Source organism: Thamnophis elegans, chromosome 1 (genome assembly GCF_009769535.1).
Source record: "Thamnophis elegans isolate rThaEle1 chromosome 1, rThaEle1.pri, whole genome shotgun sequence".
NCBI lineage: Eukaryota > Metazoa > Chordata > Lepidosauria > Squamata > Colubridae > Thamnophis > Thamnophis elegans.
The window spans coordinates 29,271,975-29,299,123 of record NC_045541.1 but is presented as its reverse complement, the minus strand read 5'-3'; the positions used below and the strand labels follow the sequence as shown (position 1 = coordinate 29,299,123).

The following is a 27,149-nucleotide window of genomic DNA, read 5'->3' as shown; positions in this document are numbered from 1 at the left end:
GCAAATACAGATACCTAATTTGTTCATATACATAATACAAAAATAATGCATTTGTATATCATTATCAAAACTGGTAATGTATCATATTTCAAAAGAAGTGCCAGACCCTTTTTCTTCAGCAATGCAAGCTTTTTATAACCGGTTTTAGAATCTTAAAGAAATGAACGTAAGTAACCCTTACAAACATAGAGAACAAAGACACAGTGAAATGGCAACAGAGAAGTTCAGAGCTTATTTCATTCTCACACTCCAAAAATAACTTAATCTTTTCAGAAGAAGTAATGTTTTAAACAAATATATCATGGATTACAGACATGCTAAATAGTTAAAGTAACTAACAGGAACAAGGAAATGATCACAGTTTAAAATTATAAACAACTTCTATTAGGCACTCTTTGTTCTACTACTACATAAAAAATATTTTAACCTTCATTGACAATTTTGTTTAGTTACTTTGCCATGTAAAATATTTGACAGACACATAGATCGTCAAACATAAGAAATTACATCCTAAAGATGTCTACTGAAAATGTAATTTTCAGTATTCTGTAAACATATTAAACAGTTAAGAAACTAATGTGTTCTTCAGATTTATGCCAGGGGGCGGCAGCTTAGAAATGTAAGTTAAATCAGTTAAATCTTGAAAGAACTACTGCAATTCTAATTTGTTGATTTCATTATCACTTTCAGTACCTAATTTTGATGGCCAAAAATCCATTTCTGAAATAAGTCTGAGGGATTACATGATTCCATACTTGGATGTTCTCTGCTTCCCGTAAGGCACATATTGGATGCTGCATTGTATAACAACTGATCCTAAAATATAAAAAAAATATCAATTTTAATCTACTTTCTCTAAAGAGATTAAAGAAGATGTATGGCTTATCACCACACTTCACTTTTATATCATGTAACTAGAAATGTGAACGTTATTGTCATACCTGTACAGGTAGTCCTCGGCTTATGACCATTAGTTCAGTGACTGACTGAAGTCACAGTGGTAGTGAACCAAGGGACTGGTCCCCAAAGTTACACCCATTGCACTACCCTCTGCTCATGTGATCAAAATTCGGGCCTTTGGTAGCTCACCTGCACTTACAACTGTCCCATCTATAGTCCCTGCCCCCCCCCCCCTGCCCAGCTGACATTCACTGACTTCTTGCTCTGGCTGCTGACCAAGCATACGCCCGCTGCTGACTGCACACTTACCCAGATTATGTGGATGGCAATTTCTTCATGTGAACTCGGCAGTGGTGGGTTGCTAACCGGTTTACTACTGGCTTGCTTGTGCGCAACGCTTCTGCGCATATGCAGAAGCATCCAGGCGGGTGGGCGGAGCCTCCTGCCGCCACCACTATCGCCACTACTGGACCAAACTGGCAGCAATCAACCTCTGGACCTGGGGAAGATGGCCTCATGTGCCCAGCAGCTGCCTCGTAAAAGGTCAGCCGGGAACGCCATGTCAGGAGGAGGAGCAAGAAGACAGTGAATATCAGCTGAGATAGTAGAACATGGGGTGGACAGGGGCCTCAGGGTGCAGGGGTGATTGTGGCTGGACTGGGGCAGCTGCAACTTCCTGGGATGACAAGAAGCCCCTTTGTGCTGAACTGCTGATCCAGACTGCGGCTGGGCTTTGTGCTGTGATTCAGGTGCTTCTTGCAGCCCCAGACCTTTGACAGACCAAGGAGCTCATTTCAGTGCACTGCTGGGATACGGCAGCTGAGGCCTCCAGAGATAGCAGGTGTGGCCCTGAACTGCACCGTATTCTTTCCATATCCTACATGGGATAGCACACATGCACTCTCTTTCCCTGGCTTCTTTGAACAAGCACCACACTGCAATAACACCCCACTCGTGTGCAACTTGCACACCAGGCTCCCCAGGGCAACTCCACCCCATTCCACCCCCCAAAGCTTCCACATCTGTGAATCCCTCTGCTTCTCGCTTAATGTCCTGAGCATCTGGAGTTATGACAGCAACAGGACCACTGTCGCTATGTAATGCAATGAAGTCACATGATGTCAGGCTTACTACCACAATGGAAATTCATTCCCAACAGGGATCATAAATTGAGGACTATCTGTAAATGTGCTTCCTAGATTCTCAAGGTTTTGTAGCCCTAGTGCTTGTTAGAGTGCCAAAGGACCACCAAGATTGACAATTATAAATACTTTCAGATTCTGAGAACCAGTCTGGTTTAGTGGTTAAGGTGACAGGCTAGAAACCCAGAGACCGTGAATTCTAGTTCTGTCTTAGGCACAAAGACATCTGGCTGATCTTAGGCCAGTCAATCTCTCTGCTTTGGAAAAAAAAAAACTTCTGAAAATGTTGCCAAGAAAACTGCAGGCATTAGTCCAGGCAGCTGTCAAGAGTCAATATTCATTAAAAGGCATTCTCCACACACATATTCTAATACTGAAAGCAATTTAAACACTTATTCATGTGATTTAAAGAAATTCAGTGTGGGTAACAGTGTATATATTTGAAATAAAATGTGGCCTTAAAATTTAAGGAAGCTACTAAAATATCTAAAAATACTTAAAAATGTATACCTAAAATATTTTTAAAAACTGAATTTAAAATATTGTCTGTAACAACCTGCCAAAAAGGGAATGGGAATTAAAAGACTTCACATATTTCAGAATGAAAATATTATTTCTCTGTGCCTGTTTTGTTTAAGACAATGAAAACAGTTGCCATTATGAAATTTAAATGAAATGCTATGATGAAAATATTCAAGATATATTTGGGCAAACTACAGCCGCATACAGTCCCAGGAGCTTCCATGCAATCTGAGCAACCTTTCATTGGATCACTGCCTAGCTTTTTTTGGAAACAGCTGAAGAGTAGACCAACTGGTAGAACTCTTGGCTTGGACAAAGTTGGAGAGAAAATGATGAGTACATGAGCAAGAAGAAAAGATGCAATATGGTTGTGTGAGTTTTTGCTTACAAGAAAGTTGTGGATGTGAACCTTGAGGGAAAGAATGATGCCCACCTCTGTAATCTTTTGTGTCTGATGGCAGGGGGCATGCTAAAGTAAGCCTGCACTATTTGATCTTTACTTAAATCATCTCTATCATTTTGGGACAGCCACCTTGAGGTGGCTAGTTTTGCAAGTTTTGCACTAAATAAATGTATTTTGTAGGGAAAAAAATACCTTTCGAAGCTCCCATTTCTCTTCTTCAGGAGTCTTGCTCATCTTTCCTTTGAAACCGCACTCATTAAGTTGTATTACTCCTTGAGAACTATGTAGGCATAGCTCCTTCTGAATATTGTGTCTAATTTCATGGTGTGCAGTGTACTCAAAATACTGTATAAACAAATGTTAACCATCACTCAAAAGAACAAGGATACAAATTCATTGCTCTAATTCCAAAGAAACGTTAATCAAATTCCAAAATTGCATTTTGCAGGTTGGGTATTTATGTCACCAAAGAGTAATGATTCATAGAAAGGATAACTGCCTATGTAACATAATCCAGCCTTTCTCAACATTTTTCCCTGAAAACTTCAAAATTCACTTCTAACTTATATAATCCATGCTTCACAACATTTATAACAAAAAAGTGGCAAACTGGCAGCTGAGTTGCTGCCTGTAAAAATTCTCATCACTGTAAGCACTAGAACTGAGTGGTGTAGTGTTTAAAAATATATCGTGTAATATTTTTCAATCTTGTGGCACCCCAGTTGAGAAAGGCTGGCATCCTTTACATTAAAAAGATTATGTTAATACTAAAATATAATTTCCTTCAAGATGCACAAAGCAGTGAACTATGGAGAAGTTTGTATGTACCGATGGCAAATTCCCAAGAAACTAATCGGTAGAGAATAGAATTAGCCTGAAAGTCAGTGGAATATCTAATGATTCTATAATTAACAACTTTTAAAAATGATAAACTCTAGCAATTTCAGAAGGAAAGCTAAGATTTATTTATTGCTACTGAATTTTGGAAAAAGGAGGACTTAGTTTTGCCCAAACCATACTGAAAGTATCAATTAATAGCAAAGCGAGAAGAGTTTTTCTTTTGCTTTGATATTTAGCAAATGTTTTAATAGAATAATAAGGAACATTCTAATCAATGTTCCAGTAGTGGAACATTTTTTTCATTAGTGCAGCATATTGACACATGAATTTTAACATATTGTACTGCTCTTCAGCTTTTAACAAAAGCTGGCTTTTTGTCCAGGAATGCTCATTAGATATTCACCCATCTAGAAATGCAGAATAGTAGGTGGTTTTTACTACAAGGAAGAGCTCTCTGACCTCCCAGCATGAGGTTTTAAGTCTGACAGGACAGATGACTCGGGTCTGGTTGCTCAATCACACAGTGGCTCTCTCCTTGACAGCAAAAACTTCTAGAGGAAAGGGGGAAAAAAGCAGGGAAGGAAGAGTCAAGGTTATCAAGTTGACAACACAGGAAAGAGAGAATAGACAAAAGGCCAAAGAGCTGAAGCAGAGACAGAAGCATCAAAGGAACTAGTGTAACATGGTCAAAAAGAAATAAAAAAAAATCAGAATCAAAGCTATTAGGTCAGTTATTAGAAGATATACATTGGCTCTGAAACTGCTCTGACTTTGGCAGCTGAGGGGAGTAGTATGCTATACTAGACTAAGCTACTTTCTCCCAATACTTTACATCTATCCAATTCAGTCTAGTGACTGGGAATGCTGCGGGTCCCATCAGTCAAGGAATGACAGGACCAGGAGATCTGCCTTCTCAGCAGAAGCCCCTGCCCTTTGGAGCATTCTCCCTTTGGAGCTCAGGATGGCCCTCAGCCTTTTAGTCTTTTGTAAAGCTTTAAAGATATGGCTATGTGCCTGAGATAAAGATCCTGAAAGTATTAGTGGCCTTGTTATCTGGTTGCAGTGTTAATTGTTACCTAATTATGAAGAGAACTTCCAGCTGCCTATATGTATAATTTACAACTCTTTTAATGTTTTAATTATTGTGATATTGTTTGCCGCCCAGAGTCAAATGGTTTGAAATGTCCATTATAGAAATTGAATAAATAAATATTGTATATGTCTGAAGGTGTGTCTATATGTGTATGCTTTGCTACCATTTTTTGGACAGGTGCAACACACAATCTCCTAGTCAACAAAAGATTGCCACTTATCATTTTGATTTCTTCTGGCATGACATAATATTATTACGAAATAATGCATTGTTAGTTCATAAAAGTATTTTGTGGGAAGCTAAAGGTGTCCAGAACTCCCCAGGTGATAAACTCCCTCGACTTTTTTGCTAGTCAAGAAAGAAATGAGAGCTCCCCATACATTTCAGTGTTAACAGCTTCAGCAATAGCTGTAAAAGAAAAGACCTGGACAACGCTTTGTTCCTATATGTATAATTTGTATTTAAAAAATAAAACATTTTGAATTAAAAAAGCAATAGCCATTTAAAAAATCTACAACAGAATCTTGACATGTTTGTTATCTAAACATTTTAAAAGCATTATTGTATTATTTAATTACAATAAGTAAATAATGGTTTACCCATGGTTAAGTACTGTAGTTCAACTAACCCAATTTTCTGGTTCACACTGAATCAGAAACTAACCATGTGACCTGGAGTCAGTGCAATACATTGCACTAAAGATGTAGATGCCGACTTGGTAAGGGATGCAAATATGCTTTATGTAAAATGTAAAATTAAATTGCATAACATTAAGCATATAAAGTAATTTGACAATAATTCCCTATCCCTAAGGAATTGGGCGTTGGTACTTACCTGATACGCTCATTCTCACTGCAGGTGGAGACAGCAGTCATGTAGGGTTAACTCTGTACAGTAACCAATAGGGCTGAGTCTACAGATTAAAAGCTATCCTCCTTGCTGCTCTTCCCCAGCTTTAGACGAAGAAAACTGTAGACTGAAGTGTAGGTGATATGGAGGAGTAGAATAAAGGAAAACCAGACAACAGAAAGAAAAGGCAGACCTAACCCCATTAAGGTTGAAACCAGACTGGAACAGAGTGGGGGTTCCAACTCTGCTATTGTATTGTATTATTGTATTGTATTGTATTATTGTATTGTATTGTATTATTGTATTGTGTCATGTCATGTCTTGTCGTGTATTGTATTGTACTGTACTATATTATATTATATTATATTATATTATATTAATTATATTATATTATATTATATTATATTATATTATATTATATTATATTATATTATATTATATTATATTATATTATATTATATTATATTATATTATATTATATTATATTATATTATTATATTATATTATATTGTATGTCGTGCATTGGCTTGCCAATTTTTTTAGCCATAGTAATCGCCTGGAGGTGACTGTGGAAGCAATAGCTTTTGAAGCAAAGCGAGCTGCGTCAAGCGCAGCATCAGCTGAAAACTCGAGAGCTGCTTTTAGTTTGTTTAAATCCCTGTGGGCCCTAGTGTCCTTATTTGGAATCCTGCTCTGAAGTTGTTTTAGCCGAAGAAGAGCAGATCTGCTAAAAAATGAGGAAGAAGTAGAAGCCCTGATAGACCAGGCAGAGGCCTGATAACCTTTGACAAGCATTTGTTCTAAACGCTTGTCTTCAGGTTTAAGCGAATCCTCTGGAGCACTGGCAGCTGCATTAGGACCTATATTACAATTAGACCTACTACCGGTAGGTCGATGGCTGGAAGGTCGAGAGCCTTAACTAAGGCAGGCCCTACATTATACAAGTGCTTATCAAGTGAATTAGGAAGAGGACCGGTGCCAGGAGAGGCCCATTGCCTTTGCACCACGTTCATAAAAATTCTAGGGGAAGGAACCACCTCCTTCTCAACAGTGGGTTCTAGGAAAAGAGGATCCTCAGAATTGCCCGTTTCTGGGGCCGCAAGCTTAATAGCCGGGATAGGCTTAAAGCCAGCAATCCCTTTAGCCTTAAACAGCAAGGATCAGAAAAGATCCGGTTTAAACAACCCCACAAAGGCTGGTTGGTCAGGGCCCAGCTCCTCATCCTCAGAGAGATCAGACTCTCTGGGAGGCTGCTCATCCTCATCTCCTGCCATAGAAGACCTAGAAGCTGAATGATCAGCAGTATTCTTATCAGAAGAATGTTTCTTTTTGCTCTTGGATTTAGATCTCTCCGATCTAGATTTAGAACTGTGGCCAGAGAATTTCTTACGTTTGAGGCCCACAGCTATATATTTTTCAATTGCTGAAGAGATAATAGCAGCTACATCAGGGGTAATAGTAGGAGGAGTAGCAGGGGTTGGTTTAAACTCCAAGAACCCCGGGGGAAGAGGAGACCTGATCTGCCACAGGAGAAGGGCCTGCATCCTCTAAGGAGTCATCCTCACTTTGAGGGGAATCAAAAAACCCTGTAGCCTTTTCAGTAGCAGCTCCGACCCTTTGGAACGATCTCCCCGTGGAGATTCGTACCCTCACCACCCTTCAGACCTTCCGCACAGCCCTCAAGATCTGGCTATCCCGCCAGGCCTGGGGGTAAAGACCATAGTCCGCCCCCACCCGAATGTTGTATGAATGTTGCTTGGTTTTAATTATATATTGTGTTTTTATGTTATTGTATGTCTTCCCCTCCCATACAAGTTGTTAGCCGCCCTGAGTCCCCTCAGGGAAAAGGGCGGCCTATAAATAAACTCAACTGAACAACTGAACTGAACTGAACTACCATCTCCTATCTGGGAAGAAGAACCAGGTTCAGAAAGAGAAACCTCGGAATCAGAAGAAAGACCCACAGGAGGGGGGCTATCATGAGTGACAGGGATCACCTGGAATGGATGAGGACTCTGTCTGCCACCTTGCTTGTCAGAAGAAGCACTGCGATCTGCAGACCTAGAATGGGATTGGCCCCCTTTTTTGGCTGACATGAGCCTTTGCTGGAGGCTCCTCACTTGCTCCAGTAGTCACTGCCCTACTTTTGGAAGATTTAGCAGAGAAAGGACCAGCCACAGGGCTATCTGGTGGAGAGGCCCGAGGAGAGGCCATTGCCTCCTCTCCTGCATTAGAAGCCATAATCAAGGTAAAGGAAACAGCCACCCTCAAGGTTAACGCTGACAGGGAGCCCTGTTACTGACTGTTGGCTTCAAAATGGTGCCGGCTGCTGTTCGTGCCAAAATAAACTGCTACACTTTTTTTCCCTTGCCTCAAAATGGCGTCCGTCCTCTTCTATCTCTTTCTGACTGCTCCCGGCTGGTCTGAGGGCTTCGAAAACACTGCATAGTGGTTCAGACAGAGGCCGCAGTGTTCCCACCGTTGGGCATGCCAACAGGGCACTCACAAGCCGCCTGGAATCCTCAGGAGCCCACGCCTCTCCGCTGATTTGGAGCCTCCAGAGCTCGTTACGGCAGAAAAAAAGCATCCGACGTTCGGAAAGGGTTTTAAGCAGCCACGTGGTGGTCCCGCGGCGTGGGGCAAAGCGCCAGACTATTTGAATGACTCCCCTCTGCCTGGAAGATCTTATTGATGGCAGAGTATAAAGTTTAAATTTAATTTAGAATTTCCAATTAATAAAGATGAATTTTTGAAGAGAGAGAAGTCATCTACATGTCCAGCCCAAAACTGACTGAGTCTAAAGCTGGGGAAGAGCAGCAAGGAGGATGGCTTTTAATCTATAGACTCAGACCTATTGGTTACTGGACAGAGTTAATCCTATGTGACTGCTGTCTCCACCAATTGTGGAGAACCTTTCTACACCAACTTTTCTACTATGTCCCAAAAGATTCTAAGGGTGTTATGTTAACTGATAGCTTGAAAGATCTTCTGGACAGAATAGTCATTGGTTTGACCTGAAAGAGCACTGAAGACCAATACTAGAGTGTAGTTCGGTTTCAAAAGGAAAATTAACAGTACTGGAAAATACTTGTTTTTATAGATCTTGTAACCAGACAGTGACAAGTTTAGAAAAGCACAGCAAGAGCATAAAGTTGTATGCTTATCAGGACCACATATGTGGGCACATATACATATACATAAAACATATTTTTACCTGGTTTCCTCCAAGCCCATGACAAGTATACATTATCAGTGGCTTGCCGCCTAAATTATTTTCTCCAACATCCAAACATGCTCTTCTTCCAACATTTTTTAGCTAAATAGAAAGTTGAAATGGAATCATATGACTAGGGTTAACTACAATACACAGATGGTTTCCTTTATCTGCGGGTGGTACATTTCAGAATAACATCATCTTGAATGAATGGAAATGGGATTTCAGAATCTATCATCATTCATTTCTTCCCATGAAAACTTTCTTCCTCTTCTTCCCATAGAAAATATTTGCATAATACACCTGTGTTTGCTTTTACTTCTCCTAGCGGCTCGGCTTAGTCACAATGCTCTATATGGTTTCTTCACAGCAAATGATTATCACTTATAGAGCAATTTGTTTAACTGATGACTAAGAGAGGTTTCTCACTTGCACTACAAGGTTCACGTCAGCTTATATATTCTGCGTGACTCTTTTATATACTCAATGGGGGCTCTTCATGGTGCTGCTAGGCACTAGTGCTGCCTATAGCCCACACATAGCTCTGCAGCATGCAGCCATTGGAGTGAGTTTGAGCCATACAGCAGTTCCACAATCTTGGTGGAGAATCTTCTTGATAATGCTGCTAGATGTTAGTATTATCTGCAGACTACTTGAGGTTCCCAGTTACATGACCAGTTTGTGCACAATTCTAGCATCCAGAGGCATAATCAAGAGGCACTTCCATGAATATCATGAAAAAGTTGTGAGAAGTGAGGAATCCATGAGCATGAACTCTGTGGGTGCATTGTTCCATTCCCAGAATGAATCACTTTGAAGGTGGCCAGCTGCTGCGAACAAACTACATGACTAAGCTTATCCAGTGACACTTGTGTGACAAGCCAAGGAGAAGCAAATATAAACACTTCATGCAAATTTATTAAACTTAAAAAATACACACACACACAAACACACATAGATATATAACGGTATGTATGTATATGTGTATACATACGTATATGTATATGTGTGTGTGTCTCTCTCTCTGTACCGTTTATATACAAAACAACAAAATATATGCATAAATAAATAAATACTCACAAAACCATGTAACATAGGATTCAAATCTGGTATATATGCTTCAGGGAAAACATTGCTGAGGTACCATGTAAAATTTTTACACTGTAATTGTTGTCTTAACTCATATCTTTTTGCGAGATTGCCAAATGATTTCTGTTGAAACAATGCTAAATAATTAGTATACAGAAAAAAATGATGTTGAATTTCATTAGAAATAATTCCCCCCTTTTTTAAAAAAGAGACTTGTAAATTAATTTGGTTAAACAAATGTAAAAATACTTTCTAAGACCAAAAAGGGAGAAAACGATATAAATGAAGCATACAATACTCCATTACCATATTTTAAGGAAGAAGTCATGGTCTTGATGGCCTGAGGTAGCCCTGCTTTCTATATATATCACACTGAATAACCCTGACCACAGCCAGTCATGTGAACTCCCTGAATTCTTACAATTGGCCATGCCAACTATGGAATCTTGGGAACTGTAGTCCACTGATCCAAGGATTATAAGGCTGGAAAACAGTGATTTCTAAAACCATGATGGGCTATAAAATAGACCCTTACGCTTACAGTTTGTTTTTCTTAAAAAATAACTATCTATTTCCTACCTTTATTATTTTTATAAATTGTTCAGGTTGGCGAACATACCTAACATTCCTTCCTCCTCCTATTTTCCTGACAACAACAACCCTGTGAGGTGCGTTGGGCCTAAAGACTGTCGCAAAGTCATCCAGTCAGCTTTCATGCCTAAGATAGAACTATAATTCACTGTCTCCTGATTTCTAGCTTTAACCATAGAACAAATGAGATTAAAAATCACAGAGTTTAGCTGATATTAACAAGTTTGCAATAATAATTCAACCATACTAGACAGGTCTCATCAGAGGAGCTAAATGAAGCGTGTTTCTTCCATAAACAATATGATGAGATGTGACTTGCCGAAATCTATACCTGGGTTAACTAGGAGTCCACTATGGATTGGAGATCTCAGACATCTGGTGACAAATGGGCTATAGGACTCAAAACTTTGACAAAGCAACCAGGGCCAACAAGACTATTGGAAGAAAAAATTTCACAAACATACAAAGATTGAAAATAAAAAAGGGCCAGTGTTAAACTTTTTGGAAGAGCTGGCCAAGTTTAAAATTGGGGAAGACATCCGGCAGATACAGGGAAGAAAAGGAAGAGGGAAAAGGACAAAGACACCCCCCCCTTAGAGAAGAAGGTTATGTTTCTGTACACATCTGGGCAAGAAACGGTGGAAAACAACACAGAAACACACACATACACCATCTCTTTCCTCGTTGCAAATGAGAAAGGGCCAGAGATAAACTTTTCAGAACGGAGCAATGTGACATCATTCATTTTAAAGTTGACACTTCAAAGCCTCGAGTGTCCCCAAGGGGCCTTTAATTAAAATCCCTGGATTGCGCTGCTTGTGCAATGAAGTGCATAGCGCTCAAGGGGTATTGGTGGGGAGGGTAAGCTGGATCAAGGAGGAAGGGAGAGAGGAAGCAAGAAAAAGGGAGAGAGACAAAGAGGAGAGGAGAAAGAGATTCTCCCTCACCTCTGGCATTTAGCAAGTTATCCTGAGCAATTAATTGTCCTACATGATGAATCCGCTGGGACGAGTTGTCCCACGATGAATTGCCCATGGGGGCAGCTGGGGAGAACTGACTGGGGAGCAATGGCTGTGGTGGGTCTACTGGGGTGGGTGTGGGCGGAGTAAGGCAGCTATTCCAATTGTCCCATTCTGTCCTCAGATATCCTGGATCTATGCCATAAAGGGCTTTCAAACTAATGAGCAACACTGTGAGTTGGACTCGGAAGCAAACTGGAAACCAATGCAGCTCATGTAGCAGCAGAGTCACGAAATTTCTATCATTATTTTCAAATATTTTAAACATGTTTTATAGCAAGTATAGTTAAAATATTTTTCAATTGTGCTTTGTGAAACATTCCCTCATAGAAACTTCCTAAGTTATATCTTGCTACTTCTTTGTAATTTGGAAGTGCTATATTACGTTCTCCATGAGCAAACGTGGTTGGTTGAATTAGAGGGGGGAAAGGAAACACAGGGCTTTCCATTTGAAAAATAACAGCTCATTCACAACTGGTACACAGAATTTCTTGGTACACATTTCTTCATAAATTTATACTCTAAGATAAAATTTATCTAATGCACATTATTTAAAAGTTCTAGGAATTACAAAATACCAGTTTTGCTGGTATCTTTTGTTTATGGTATTGCTATTACCGAAGTAGCTGTTACTGTAACTTACCTAATCCATTTCTTTACAATAATTTATTTCATTATTTTGGAGAAATGTTGGATTTATAATGAATACTAAGAATAGCTATCCAACTTTTACAACTATCTTTTATTTGAAAAAAAACTGTTGCCCAATCACACCTTGATTTAAACCACAAATTTGTCTTATTTAGACAATCCTTACTTCTAATCTGGGACAGAAGAGAAATATAGAGGAATGGTAGGGAAATAGAATCTGAGAAAACTATAGGATCTAAAAAATAACTATACAACTGAAAGTAGCTGAGTCATGGAACATTGAAAAAAGAAAAGAATACAGCAAAATAGACTACTCTTTTCCTTACTCTCATGTAGCAACAAAATATCCCAATTATGGACTGACATTCAACCGTGACTTTTTCAACCAAATTTCTACTATCTAGACGTTTTATTTATTTTAATTTTATCACTGCTGATCTCTAAATGTTGTTTGTTACAACAAAAGTACATAATGCTCTTTTATGGTAGTATTCCAAGATGTTTATTTGCAAATTTTGGTGGACGAAAGTCAAAATATCTAGGTGAGCAATGAATATATAAATTAAAAATAGTGGCACCAAGATGCAGCCCTGCCTACTACTTCTGAAAATAGAAATTTCCTTAGCAATGGGTATTTCAAAAGATCCTTAAACATGAACTTTTATATAGTGTCAAGATCAGGAAAAATAGCCAGTGATCCATTGTCACTGAAAACAATTTGTAGCTTAAGATCAGATCAGATTTAAAATCAACTGCTGTTGCATATAGAGATAAATTTGATTTATTTTTCTGCCAGATGGTTGGATATAAAGGCTGGGTGTAAAACAGAAAGCCAGGACGAAAGCCAAATTGCTGCTTTGCCAGAATATTTTCAGACTCCATCCAAACCACTAATCAACCATACAGATGTCTGGCATACAATTTTTGGACTATACTCAGAAGGCTGATAGGTCTGCAGTTTGGAAGTAACTTTTCCACAACTTTATAAAATGTAGGGATTAATACTGCCACTTCCCAATCTTAGAGGACACATGCAGCGTGGTTAATAAAAGAGAAAAAAGAAGTTAAAATTGAGGCCCACCATTCCGTTCCTCTTGGTTGCTTTTGTTGCTATGTGACAGTACTTTACCACGCTTTATCAGCAAATCTATTTCCATACAGATTACTGGTGGCCATTGGTGTGTATATGTCCATATCCATAAATGGCTTATTTGCCCTTTTTTCATAGTGTCTAATAGCATTCCTCTCATTTTGTTGCAAGATAAGGCAGTCAATTTGAAAGAATTTTTGACGTGAGATACAGCAACACTAAAAAAAAGTGCTGAATTTTCAGATTTTCAGTTGCAGTAATTAGCTCTGGCTAAGCCATCTTGTAGCTTCCCTCATTTCACCTTTGAGCAAGTCTTTGATGTATAAAGTTTAGTGGAGAAAGGATAATGGGTGACCTCAGTACACACTTATTACAGGAAATTTCCAGGTTAAGAACCTCTGGTTTATGAACAATTCGTAATTATGAACAGGCTGCTGACCAGCATTATGAGATCTGATGCTTCCGCCTTGCAAATCGAAGAGCTGCCAAACACAGTGCCTCCATGAGAATCATGAAGTAGTGAATGCATTTTTAATATACTATATGCAGCATGTTTTTAGTGGCTCCTGAAAGCACAGTGCAGCCTCAGGCAAACTTTGGCCTGAGGAAGAACAGCATCTGCTATATAGGTTGAGGTCTACCAATACACACTATTTATTTGTCTATCAACTTCCCATATGGGTTATTTTTTAATGCTTTTTGCCATTTTCACATCACTGCTTCCCACTGCAACCTTTCCTTGCCTTCTCTCCCTGCCTTCTCTGAAATCAGTTTCTGCTATGACACTTGTTTGCGGCAGAAAACTGGACAGGAGGGGTTTTGAGGAGCTTAGTTTTAAAATGTAAAGTAAATGTAAAGTATCTATCCCTCTTACAGCTAAGTAGCATTGATTTAGGCAATGTTTGGGGGCCATATTGCTTGCAACACCATGTTCTCTCACAGCAGAGAGTAACTCTAGGATGTAAGTGGTCTTCACTCTGGGTTTCATTCCGGGTTCTCAGAAAATAGAAATATATAGTTCTTCCTGGCTGATAGGAGCTTGGAATACATAAAAATTTTAAGTTTAAATAATTCAGTTTATGATGTTTACATTTCTTCTAAAAATTTCCCAAGTTGCTTAAGACACAGCTTTCGTTAAAAAAAAAACTCAAACAACAATTTAAAAAATTCTAAATAAGTTGATACATAATCCTTGGCTTACAACCACCATTGGGACCAGAATTAGCACTGCTAAGCAAAGCGGTTGTTAAATGAGTCACCCCTTATTTTACCACCTTTTCTGTCACAGTTGATAAGTCAATTACTGCAGTTGTTAAGTGAATCATGCTGTCTTTAAGTAGATCTGGCTTCTCCCATTGATTTTTGATGGTCTGAAGTCAGCTGGGAAGGTCGCTAATGATGATCACTTCACATGATCTTGATTCTATCCCTCTGTTTATGCAGCCTAGAACTGTGTTGGTTTTTTTGGCAGCTGCTGCACACTGCTGGCTCATATTTAAGAGGGATCCAAGATCCCTCTCACAGTTACTACTATTGAGCAAAGTACCACCTATACTGTGGCTGTGCATTTCGTTTTTCTTGCCTAAATGTAGAACCTTACTCTTTTCACCACTGAATTTCACTGAATATTGTACTTATCCAATGTACCTAAGCACACACACACAGGCACTGAGCTAGAAATCAGGAGACTATGAGTTCTAGTCACACCTTAGGCATAAAAGCCAGCTGAGTGAATTTGGGTCAGTCACTCATTCTTGACCCATAACATCAGGTTTGGGTGATAAATTAGTCAATTCTTGTCACAACCAACGGATCAACACTCAGTTGATCCAAGAAAAGCAGACCCCGCACTTGTGGGAAGAATGCTATGGGGAAAAAAGCATAATTCTAGAACTAGCTTTCTAATATTCATTCAATTGATTAGCTCTAATTTATTTAAAGCATATTCAAATTTTCTCAACTCTTTTGTTTTTTGGCTAAGCAAAGCAAATCATACACATACATAGTGCCTAAATAAATAATAATTTTTGCTCACCAAGAATTTCAATGAAGCAACTGATTTCTAATACCACCACCATCGCCACCTACTTGTTTAACAATTTTTGTTGCTTCTGTGTTTCTCCGATAAAATATATATTTATATTCATCCATCCATACTTCTGCAAGGCGAACTTGATTGCGGGTAATCACTTGAGTCCCTTTTGGAAAGGTATGAGGGCTCTTGCTGCGAAACACATGACCCACAACTGAGCAAGGTATAATTTCCAACTGCCCCCCACACTGCCACACCTGAAAAATACAGAGCTGTACTCAGTAAAACCTTTAGTAGCTACTAGGTCAGAAAGGTCAGAAAGCTACAGGAACACCTACATACTAAGAGGATTCAAAGTGTGGCATTGTAACAAAGGTAATAATAAAACAAAGTATTTTTTTTTTATATGAACTAAGCATGAATTAATAATGTACTGACCAAGCCACGTATATCACTTCTAGAATCTACACATCATTTTATTTTTCTAGGCCATCATTATCACATGATTAGGTTAATTTATCTGCTCTAACTGTAGAGTGGAGGTAAAAGATTTAAGAAGTTTTAGCTTAATGTAGATAGTCGCGTTGCCAGTAAAAGACATGTGAATACTCTATTAACTTACTCGGAAAGACATTTCTAGATTTTCTCCTCCCCATATTTCCATTTCTTCATCATAGCTTCCAATTTTATAAAAATAGTCCTTTGATATTGAAAAAAGACCTCCTGCAAAAGTTGGTGTTCTGCCAGAGAACAGGAGAGAAAATAAGAGAGAGAAAGCTTTATGAAGCCAGGAACTTCTCCATCAAACTGAAATATATTATTGGGGTTTTTTTATATAAGACCTTAACCTTATCTTTCTTCAAATAAATATGATCAACTGAACTACCACTACAAAGCAAATACATTCAATGTTACACAAGTGTAAAATCCCTCATACAACCTTACTAATTTTGTTCTTTTGCAGTCATATCCCAGCTTCTTGAAGAAAATTTGGAGCTGTGAAAGATCAGTGGGATTTATTCTATTCTAAAAGAACAGTATGTCAGTGAAATGACATCACTAAATATAATTCTATATCCAAGTCATAAAAAGCAACATACCAACAGCAGTGGAACATACATTTATGAAAATGACTGACTGCTGTCTGAACCTGTATTGTAATCTATTTCAAAATCAAAAACAGACAAGAGTTTTCCTGAGGTTAAAAATGAGAACTTTTGATATCTGAGGATAAATAATCTTATTTGATTTGACATTCTTCCAGCCTAACATAGTAATATTGCTACCGTAATATTAAATCAGTAAAAAGTCAACATGTTCCATAACTTTTCAAAAGTCAGTCATTGCAAAGAAATAAAATAAAATGTAAATTTCAAGTGAATTATATCTAGGATCCAATCTGGGTCAGTCACAGGGACCAGAGGTTTAGACTTCCAAGCTTTCAGACTTATTATCCTCATAGAACTTCTCTCTCTCTCTCTCTCTCTCTCTCTCTCTCTCTTTCTCTCTCCCTCCCTCCCTATTGTGAAATGAATTACTGTATAGACAGACAGCAGTTAGTCAGCAGTCTTGAGAGAGAATTTCCCTGAGGATGATTTCCAGCATGAGTCCAAAATTTTGGAAAATTAAACCTCTGGTCCCTGTGACTGACCCAGATTGGATCCGGCAATATTTTCCTGGACATGTATATTTGCCTTTATTTGTGAATTATATCTAGCCTATATTTTGTAATATTCTAAACATTCTAAAATCAACTCTTCCCAATGCACAATCCATTAACAGTTAATGAAACTATTGATCCTTGGCGTCAGCCTTTCTTGAGATAGGCCAACCTTTCAAGCAGTGTCAGGAAAGAGCTTTCCAGAGATCCCAGCATTCTACTTTATTGTTGTAGGATGTATTACCCAAAAGCCTTGTCCAAAACCTTCACTACCCCCCTTAAAGACAAAAAGGTCATGGTGAGGCTGTTCTGAGTTCCTTCCTTATACTCTTCTTACTTTCTCAGAGCTGAATAAACATTACATCTCTCCCATCTCCTTCACAAACCTTGAAGAAAATTTCTCCACATCCAGGCATACCAGCATGGAATTCTTCCAAAGACTGCATTGTAGTCATTCAGTTATGTACAATCTTTAATTTATTTATTAAATTCATTTGCCGCTCATTTCTCATTTCGAAGCAACTCAATTTTTATACTGAATGGATATAACTTATTTTTTTTATTAATTTTTGCACACATTAACTGGACCAGGCTCTCCTTTGGGGCAAATAAATATATTTAAGAGCTGAAAACTGGATAGGCAGATACAGAATATAAAAACATAAAACTTTTTGTTCTTTTGTATTTTATTCACAAAATAAGCATAACAAAACTATCAATAAAAGTGTTTCATTACTTACTTAATAGGATAGGTTTCATCTTTCCTTTTTTTGTTTTCATGTTCTGGCAGAGATTCCCAGCCAAAGGATAAATTCCAGTCAAAATTTCCTCTGTTGTGGTTTTGACCATAAGGAGAAGGTTTATTAAATTCAAAAGTATTGAGGTCAATTGAGGAAATATCAGGGCTTACAACACAAGTATAATTTTCAGCTATTCTGGCTAGTAAAGGTTCTAGCCATCCATAAAAGCACTCACCTAAAAGACAGAAACAAGCAAATAATTTTTCCACCTGCACAAGAACATTTCAAATACACTTCAACTATAAATACAATTTTAGTTCCTGAAAATTATTTTTAAGAACTGTTTTGCAGGATACTCTTTAAAAATGAATTTCATAAATACTTCAAAAGTTTATAAACAATTATCAATAAATAGCACTAAATATGTATTGTCAAGAGAAAATATAATTAATTTTAAATCATTTTCCTAGCCTAAAAGTTATTCAAAAAAGTTGTGTGTCTGAAGCCATAAAGAGTAATATTGTAAAAAAATCTTTAAATTTTAATTAATCATGTGAATAAGCCAAATATTATTTTATTTTATATTAAATTTATTCTTCAGTTTTTAAACTTAATTCAATACTGTTATTTTGGTAAAAATATTAACAGGCAAAAAGAAGGGCAAGAACAAAGATTCACACAGATGTAGATAGATTCTAGATTCTTCTACACTGCTTTAATTTAGTTTATGTAAGAAAATGGAGAATTAAATCTGTGAATAAACGTGGATGCTTTTCTGAAATCAGCAAAGTCTAATTTCTCATTCAGCTGCAGTTCTTTCAGTAGCATATGCATCCATCAACTGCAGAAATGTTTTCAGGATTTAAAAAGTTGTCCCAGGGAAATTTCACAAAATAATTCTAAAGAAGCAGCTGCACTTTCTATTCATCTTTCTTCCCTTATACATTTTACAAGTAGCTAAGTCTAAGTCCTGAGAAATTGAAACACAACACCTCTGCCTACTACTGTACATAAAGGTAAGAAAGCAAAGTAGTAATATTCAATTACTAATTCTGTTTCCTCACACTCAACTCTCTTGCAAAAGTCTAAGTACTCAAAATAAAATTTCTAATATGAATTAGGTGTTTTTCTTATTTCTCCTGTTTACTGGAAGGAATTTTGAATTAGCCAAGAGGAACATTAAATTAAATTAAAAGTACCTTTTCAAACATAATGTTTAAAATTTAGTGATCATACCTAGGAAAGAAGAAATAATAAAGAAAAATAGGATTTTATTCCTTTTTTGGGCTAATTAGGAATTGGTATTTGGTCTAACCAAGATATCCTATTCTATCCCATTTTTTTTTAAAAAAAAATCAACTTAAATCTCAGTGTACTCTGTCTACTTCTAATTGTGCTTTCATTTGTTCTTTAACAGATTCTGGAAATATTCACTAGTTTTTTTGTTAAATTCTGGCAATATTTACTTGTTTTTGATGTTATAATTTTGTTGTATTTAAATACAATGACAATAAAGATTATACTATACTATAAAATTATATTGGTTTAACCTTTATTTTGAAAAGACTAAGCTCTGTGCATGCTTGGAAGCAAACTGTACTTGAATTTTAAATGTGCAAGGAATTGGGAGCCGGTTGTTATTCAAGGAAAGAGAAGCATTCCATACAAGTTCAGAGATGATTTTCTTTCCATATTTCGAGATCCTGAGACTGGCAGTACTCCTGGTCAGAGTTCATAAAAGTTTTAGAAGACCTGATAGAGCAATCACTTCTAACGAGTGAGCAGTCAGCAGCATTTGACATATTTAGGTGTTATTGGAGAGGCATGAATGGTTTTGAAAAAGGGCAGAGAACACTTGTGTTTTCTAATCATGGAGATCCATAGTACCTTTTACCGGGCACTGGTTTTAGTTTTATTGTAATGGATAAAGATAGGGTGAAGGAAAAAATGTACATGTGACTATATTTTTTTATCAAATCACTATTTATGTCTAACAATTCTCTGTCAAGAATTCACTTACTTATTTGGAATTACTTAATTATTAATAATTACTCCTTCTGAGATCTACCTTCAACTCTCTATTAGAAATGTACCTTTTAAGTTCTGAATTGCTAAATAAGAAGTTATGATGGCAGCATCTCAATGTTTTCAAGTTTCAGAAATAGCAGGTTAAATGATGAGTGGGGGTATGGAATTCTAAAGCTTGTCTACTTTCTCAATTCCTCTGTAAACCTATAGAAATCCCAACCGTTTTATGCATATTTTATGCAACCCATTTGCATGCCAGATTTTGTGATGTAACCCCATGTATTTAAATACTGACTTGACAATCTATCTTTCATTTTTAATAAACAAAAAACTATTTCCCACCCCAACAAAATGAACAATGTCATCTGCAATGCTCCTATTAAATTTAAAAAAATAATTCAGAAGAAAATCACATATACTATATGCCTTTATTTTATTGTATTTTGGCATATTTTTCACATTATTATTCCTTTAGAGGCGGAGTATGTACACCTTGACCTCAGAATATTCATTCCAATCTGGAAAGGAGCTCACCTTAAGCAACTTGATCCTGAAATGAGCTATAGTAGCTTCCCTAAATCAGTGCATCCTAATTTTAGATTAGTCAGAAATTCAATGACAAAATAGGACAATATTACTTAGTGCTCCTCTAGTGTTCAATGAGCTACCTAGACATACTTACAGTGTGCATCCAAAAAAGTCAGGGTTTCTCCAGTAGCTACTGAAGCACCTAACAGTCGAGCAGTGATAAGCCCCTTTCTTTCCTTTTGTCGGACAACTTTAACTATTTGGAATTGTTTCACATACTCATCCAGTTTATCCTGCAAGTAGTCTGAAAAGAGAACAAGTCATTTTCTATACCTTGAACAAAAACAATGTACACGTTTACTTGTTAGAATCGATTCATCAGTGAAGAAAATAAAAAATGATGTAATTGTTCAATGACAATGGTTACAGTTCTAAAAGCTTCCTTACCATCTGATCAGTAAAAAATGAACAAATGACCAAATAAGTACCACTTTAATTCAGCAAAACTGTAATTGCTAACACCTACTAGTAAAGTTAAGCTTTAGCAAAATTTTGTGCTTTTGGAAAAAGTGATCCAAATGTTTAGTTGGACTCAACTGAACATTTTGTATCATTTAAAGCAATTTGGCTTTATAATCAAGCACTTTATAACTGAATATTGTTATAGGAAAGTTACATTTTAAAAGAAAAATGAAATATTAGCTCATCCTGACTTAAAGACTATGGCCAATGCTTTAAAGTGAATAAACTGTTCATGGAGAATATTGCTTAAGAAATATGTTCTCAATATGAATTAAATATGTATCACATTTATCACTCAAGGAAGGCAATAATATTCCACCAAGTCCTACATATACACAATCCAAAATGATAATCTTACACAATGGACTACAGACATACACTTTCAGAATATTATCCAACTGCATTAATGGTGGCGGCAGCGTCATGCAATAGGAACAATCAGCAAGAAGATGAGCTGTTCTAATCAGAACGATAGATTTAGAAGACAAAATAAAAAGTTGGAAATGGACAACTTATACTAGAAAAATGCTTACTGATTAACAAGACAAAGGGGCACATCCTGTGCCATATTCTACTTTGTATATGATTAAACATGTAATATCAGCTAGTTTTTCCCTTTGATAACAAAAAAGATATTGTTGATTAGCTCAGAACCAAGATAAATAACGTATTGCCCACATATGCCAGCCAGTCCTTCATTTGCAGTACTGAGCCTCTCCACAATTGCTTTAATGGCTTGAGTTACTAGTTAGGTGATGATAGAAAGAATGTGCATCCTGTATTTCAACAATATGTTAAGCCAGTAATGGCCACTGTAGGGGAAGAACCACCAGGATGAATTGATGCATTGTATTCTTTTAACATAAACCTAAGCAAGTGTAGCATGCAAGGACAATCTGTGACTTAATTCAGAAACATCCATCTTTAGCTTCGCAATGTAACATTATCTACATATGATTTAGAATTCCATGTCCTTTATTTTCCATCACCAAAAAACATCTTCATTAGAAAAAGTGTTCCTGCTTTATAGCATAACAGATCTTCAAGAAAGAGCAACAGTTTGGCAGTAATTTATCAGGTTTGGCATCGAATCAAGGATTGCATAAAACCAACTAGTCCAACCATACTGTTAAAACAATTTGGCACATGATTTCCAATTCTAGTTTGATCAATTGAGATCTAGATGGAAAATAATCTTAACCATAATTTGACTTGGATTGAATTGAGCCAAAAAGAAAGTGAAAACGAACTAATTCATCTTAAATGCATATGTGGATGTGTCTACATTGTGCAGATAGACCACAACTTGCAACCAGTTTGGATTGAAATTTCAATCGCCAAATGAGGTGGTCAGTGAGTTGTGCCCAATTTTTCTACCCTTTATTGCCAAGCTTGTTAAGCAAATCACCATATTCATTAAGCAAATCACCAATGTTGTTAAGCAAATCCAGTTTCTTCCATTGACTTTGTTTATAAAAAGTTGACTATTACAAATGGCGATCATTATGACCTCATGACACCACAAACCATGGGTTGCCAAGCGCTCCAATTTTGACCACATGACCATGGGAATGCCGTAATGGTTGTGTGAAGTCACTATTACCATCATCATAATTTCAAGCAGTTGCTAAATGAATGGTCCTAAGTCAAGGACTATCTGTATGTGAATGTAGGTACAGTATATGGAAAACGGATATTTCATCTCTTGAAAGGGTTGTCTTTTCTTTATTAAAGAAAAATGTGTATATTTCCAGGATATATTAATTAGGAAAAAACCAAATATGAAGATAATCTATAGTTTAGATATAGCGCCTTACCGTCTACACTGGCATCATCTACCAAAATTATTTCCTTCAATAATATTGCAGGGGAAGTATGCATCACACTAAAAACTGTTCTCAGAAGAGTTGACCATGCTTCATTGTGAAACACTATGATAACACTTGTAGTAGGCAGTGGAGGACAGCGCTTAAATTTCTGCTCAATACATCTGGGGGATAAAACCAGAGTTTATGGGAAAAAACAAAATAGAAATGTTAGATCTTAATACTCATGGTACAGATTTACATGGATGATAGAACTATCACATAATTTAAAAAAACATGTACCGAAAATAACATGGCACAGGTATTTTCTAAGAATCTCATTCTAACAATAAAGTGATAATCTATGCATCACATTGTGTGTAACGGTATGTGGAAATGACCTTAAGAGACAGGGCCAGGGGTGGGTTTCTGCTAGTTCTAACCTCTTCTATAGAAGAGGTTCCACAAATCTATAGGGCCGTTTAGAACTGGTTCCAGCTCTCCCCCCCACCCCACCCGTCTGTACATCATCAAGATGAAGAGTGAGAGGAGGAATTCTGGGAGTTGAAGTCCACAAGTCTTAAAGCTGTCATGTTTGAACACCCCTGAGTTTTTTTTCTAAAAGGTTAGGCGTGCAAGGGTCTTGTAACTTGATAGCTTTAAGACTTGCACACTTCAATGCCAGAGTTCCTGAGCCAACATGACTGGAGGAGAATTCTGGGAGTTGAAGTCCACAAGTCTAAAATCGGTCAAGTTTGAACACCGCTGAGTTTTTTTTCTAAAAGGTTGGGGGTACAAGGTTCTTGCAACTTGACAGCTTTAACACTTGCGTGCTTTAAATGCCAGTTTCTGAGCCAACATTTTGGTTGCTAAGCAAGAGAATTGTTAAGTGAGTTTCACCACATTTTACAGGTTGGCCACACCCACCCAGTCACACGGCTGGCAAACACTCCCACCCAGTCACATGGCCAGCAAGCTACTCCCACAAAGCACGCCACACCTACAGAAGAGTTTCTAAAAAAATTTGAAACCCACCACTGGACTGGGCCCAGAGATGCTGTCTAGGGCAGTGTTTTTCAACCACTGTGCCGTGGCACACTAGTGTGCCGTGACATAGTGTAAGGTGTGCCGTGGGAAAAACACCTTATATATAGTCAATATAGGCACAGAGTTAATTTTTTTTAACATTTTCTAATGTTGATGTGCCTCGTGATTTTTTTCATGAAAAAAGTGTGCCTTTGCACAAAAAAGGTTGAAAAACACTGGTCTAGGGAATGGTCAGATAAGAGACAGCTTAGTGTATAGTTGAAAATTGGGTGTGGCCAGAGGTACACCCAATTTCTTGGGATGAGATCTATACTTTCAGACTTGCAAGATTCTATTAATATGGGTTACAATAAAGTAGAATTAAGCTCATCTGGGAAATTTCCTAGCTAGTCCACATTATAAGGCTGACATTATGAGGGAATATAAAGATTTAGGAAAAATTGCACACAAAGCATCATCATAATTAGCAGATTACTCAAGTTTAAAATAAACAGAAGACCTGCTGAAAAATTGTTAATAAGAGCTTAATCAATGTATTGGAAGTACCCTAATCTCACATAATTTTTTCAAGATTTCTTAGTATTTTTTAGATGCATGATTTGCTATAACCAACGACTTCAGATATAGGTATATATATATGTATGCTATACCTGCAGATGTAAGAGTTAGCAATTATTCTATTTATTTTTTTAAAAAATTAGACATCTTACTCACTCACAGTGACACTGGACAATTTACAAAAATAAAACCCCAGTACAAAACCTATTATACCCGCACGCCGCTGGTAACAACAATCAAACCAATCATGAGTCCCTTATCACCCTGGGGTCCCCAGGCTCACTGGCAAAATCATGTCTTCAGAAAGACTGAAGGAGTGTCAAGATAGGGGCCACTCTTATTTCCACAGGGATGATGTGGCATGGGGGAAGTAGGGATGGGCTGCTGGGGGTTCTCATGGGTTCAGGTGATCCTCTAGTGAAGATTCTGCGTGGTTTGGCGAACCCCCACTTCTGGTTGGGCCCGCCCACCCTGCCCCTCCCATTCCGCCGCTCCCCTCCCAGGAGTCTCCATGTGGCCCGTTCAACATGCCAGGTAAGTGCAGGGCCCACACAGAGGGTCAGAGGGGGGGGATGTGCCTACTAGAGGTTCCAGAAGTCTGGAAACAGCCCTGTTTCTGGCCTCCAGAGCCCCGGGAGGGTGAAAAATGCCAGCCCCACCATGGTGGGAGGCCAACTAGGCCACACCCACCCAGCAACATAGCAGCAAACCTGTTGCTGCAATTTTTGAAGCCTACCCTGGGAAGAAAGTTATAACAACAGTAGTCACAGTTCACATCTTAATATAGAATGGAAGCTCAAGACACCCTTTCCCAATATTTCACATATTTTAAACTAAAACCTAGAATATTTGCTCTTAAATCCAAATACATTTCAACATACTCAGGCGGTCGTGTGTCTGGTCCTAGATCTCGATGTAAAGAAATCCTGTCACTTGCAAATAAATTAAAACAATGCTTTTCTTCACCACTCTCTTTCTCTTTCTGTTCATCTGGGCTTAAACTGATCATTTTGAATGCTTTACCAGAAGCCCCTGGAGTATTAGGATCCTGAGGGGGACGCTCAAGGTAAGGAGTCAGTTCAGCAGCTGTGTAATATCCTGGTAAACAATGCTTCTGTTCAGCATTATGAGTCTGCCTAAGAGGTGCTTTAATTTGCATTTTTGGTTTTGCAGCTTTAATGTTGTTCACAGCATTTAACACTAGATCTAATACAGTTTTCTTTTCATCATGAGATGGCATTCCTCGTCCCTCATTAAATTCTTGAACACCTACTTCTCGTTGTAACAAAACCAAAAATATTAAGAAGACAAAAATAACGAAGGTAAACTTCCAAAGTTTCTTCTGGGAAAACTGTTTCATTATGAAGCGCCGTAGCATTCTCATATAAGTCATCATGGAGAGTCGACATATAGAAGTGCTTCAGAAAATGTTGTTCTTTCGTACAAAAAAGTTCACAAAATGGGAAAACCTGAAAGATTTTTAAAAATGTTAATTATTCTACTGTATGTTTATTCATAAAAATAATTGCAACAATTTAAATTAATACCGTAATAAATTCACAAAGACACTACGTTTCTGGGTTATTGAAACAATGTTCATTTTCTAAACTTATTAAGAGTATTTGAATCCCGTAAGAACCCTTATTAGATACAACTGACACTTTATTCATATTCCTTGAGATACATTCTTCTATACCTTTTAGATCAGATGCTCTAATTTTTTTAAATTATTAGCCATAAACAACCACTTGGGGCTATGAATCTTAAGAAAGTTCACAACATTCTGTTACGTGTCCCTGATACATGTGATTCAAACTTCAAAATGAGTCATTGTGTTTTGGAAGTGTTCCAACTTTGTAAAAGGTACTTCTATTTTGAGTGCTTTGGATATGATCCAACTTTAAAATGGTCCTTTTCCTTAATGCCTGTTTCTCAGTTGATCACTTCTGGAACATTCGGGTAGCCCATTTTGGGGATTGAAAAGACAAAATCCTGAGTTAAATCTCTATTTTCCCTTTCAGTACCCTATATGCATTTCAGATATGTTTCAAAACCATTTTTACACCTTTGAATGGTTGAAGATTGGTTGAAGTAAGATTAGCAAAACCATTTTTACAATTTCCCTATTGGCAGGGAATCATTTCTACTTGAAGAATCATCCATATTGAAATAGCAGTGAAACATATTAAAACAGTACCATCCAAATGATAAAAATTATACTTTAATTAGAACCACTGCATTTTTTCTTTTTCAAATGAAACTCCTGGTTGTATTTTTGATTGCCAAACAGTAAAAGAAAAACCAGTATTAAGCAACAGATTATTTATATCCAGTTCTATGTCATTTGAGAGGACAGAGAGGTTAAGCTGCATTACAATGTTATGCATTTATTTGACATGGTAGCAATTCTAATTTTCCAGATGGATGGATATTTATCAGTATGTCTCTCACATTGCTTCTGAATGTGTTGCTACCTGCTAGGCATTTTGCTTTGGAGAACAAGAACTATGTCTAAATCAGAACAGTACATGCTATTTATTATTTGATAAGCATCTTGCCCAATCAAGTATTAGAGATGATCTCTCATGTAGCACTGGAAAGAACGCTGCTCTACAACAGATGTGTGATAGCCCTTCAGCCATATTGCCTTATGCAAGATTGGCAATCCTACGTCTTAAATCTGCTTCACATATTAGTTTTTGTACAGCAAAAAAAAAAAATCCATCCAAACTGTATATAGTATTTACTATAATCAAATTATTTGAAGAGTTACCATCTGCACAAATAAAAGAAAATCTGTATAACTTTTCATGTTATACATGTTCC

General features: G+C 37.3%; 1 protein-coding gene across 1 annotated transcript; it reads right to left on the bottom strand.

The window, feature by feature from the left end:
* Positions 1 to 454: 454 nt before the first annotated feature.
* Positions 455 to 25,786, bottom strand: GALNT3 (polypeptide N-acetylgalactosaminyltransferase 3). The gene is made up of 10 exons (XM_032221382.1): positions 25,205 to 25,786; positions 22,731 to 22,903; positions 20,546 to 20,695; positions 17,836 to 18,070; positions 16,058 to 16,175; positions 15,492 to 15,692; positions 10,044 to 10,175; positions 8,964 to 9,065; positions 3,160 to 3,312; positions 455 to 816 (listed from the first exon to the last, which is right to left on the bottom strand). The coding sequence occupies exons 1-10, from the start codon at positions 25,717 to 25,719 to the stop codon at positions 694 to 696; spliced, it is 1,902 nt and encodes a 633-aa protein (XP_032077273.1). The 5' UTR covers positions 25,720 to 25,786; the 3' UTR covers positions 455 to 693.
* Between the last annotated feature and the right edge of the window lie 1,363 nt (positions 25,787 to 27,149).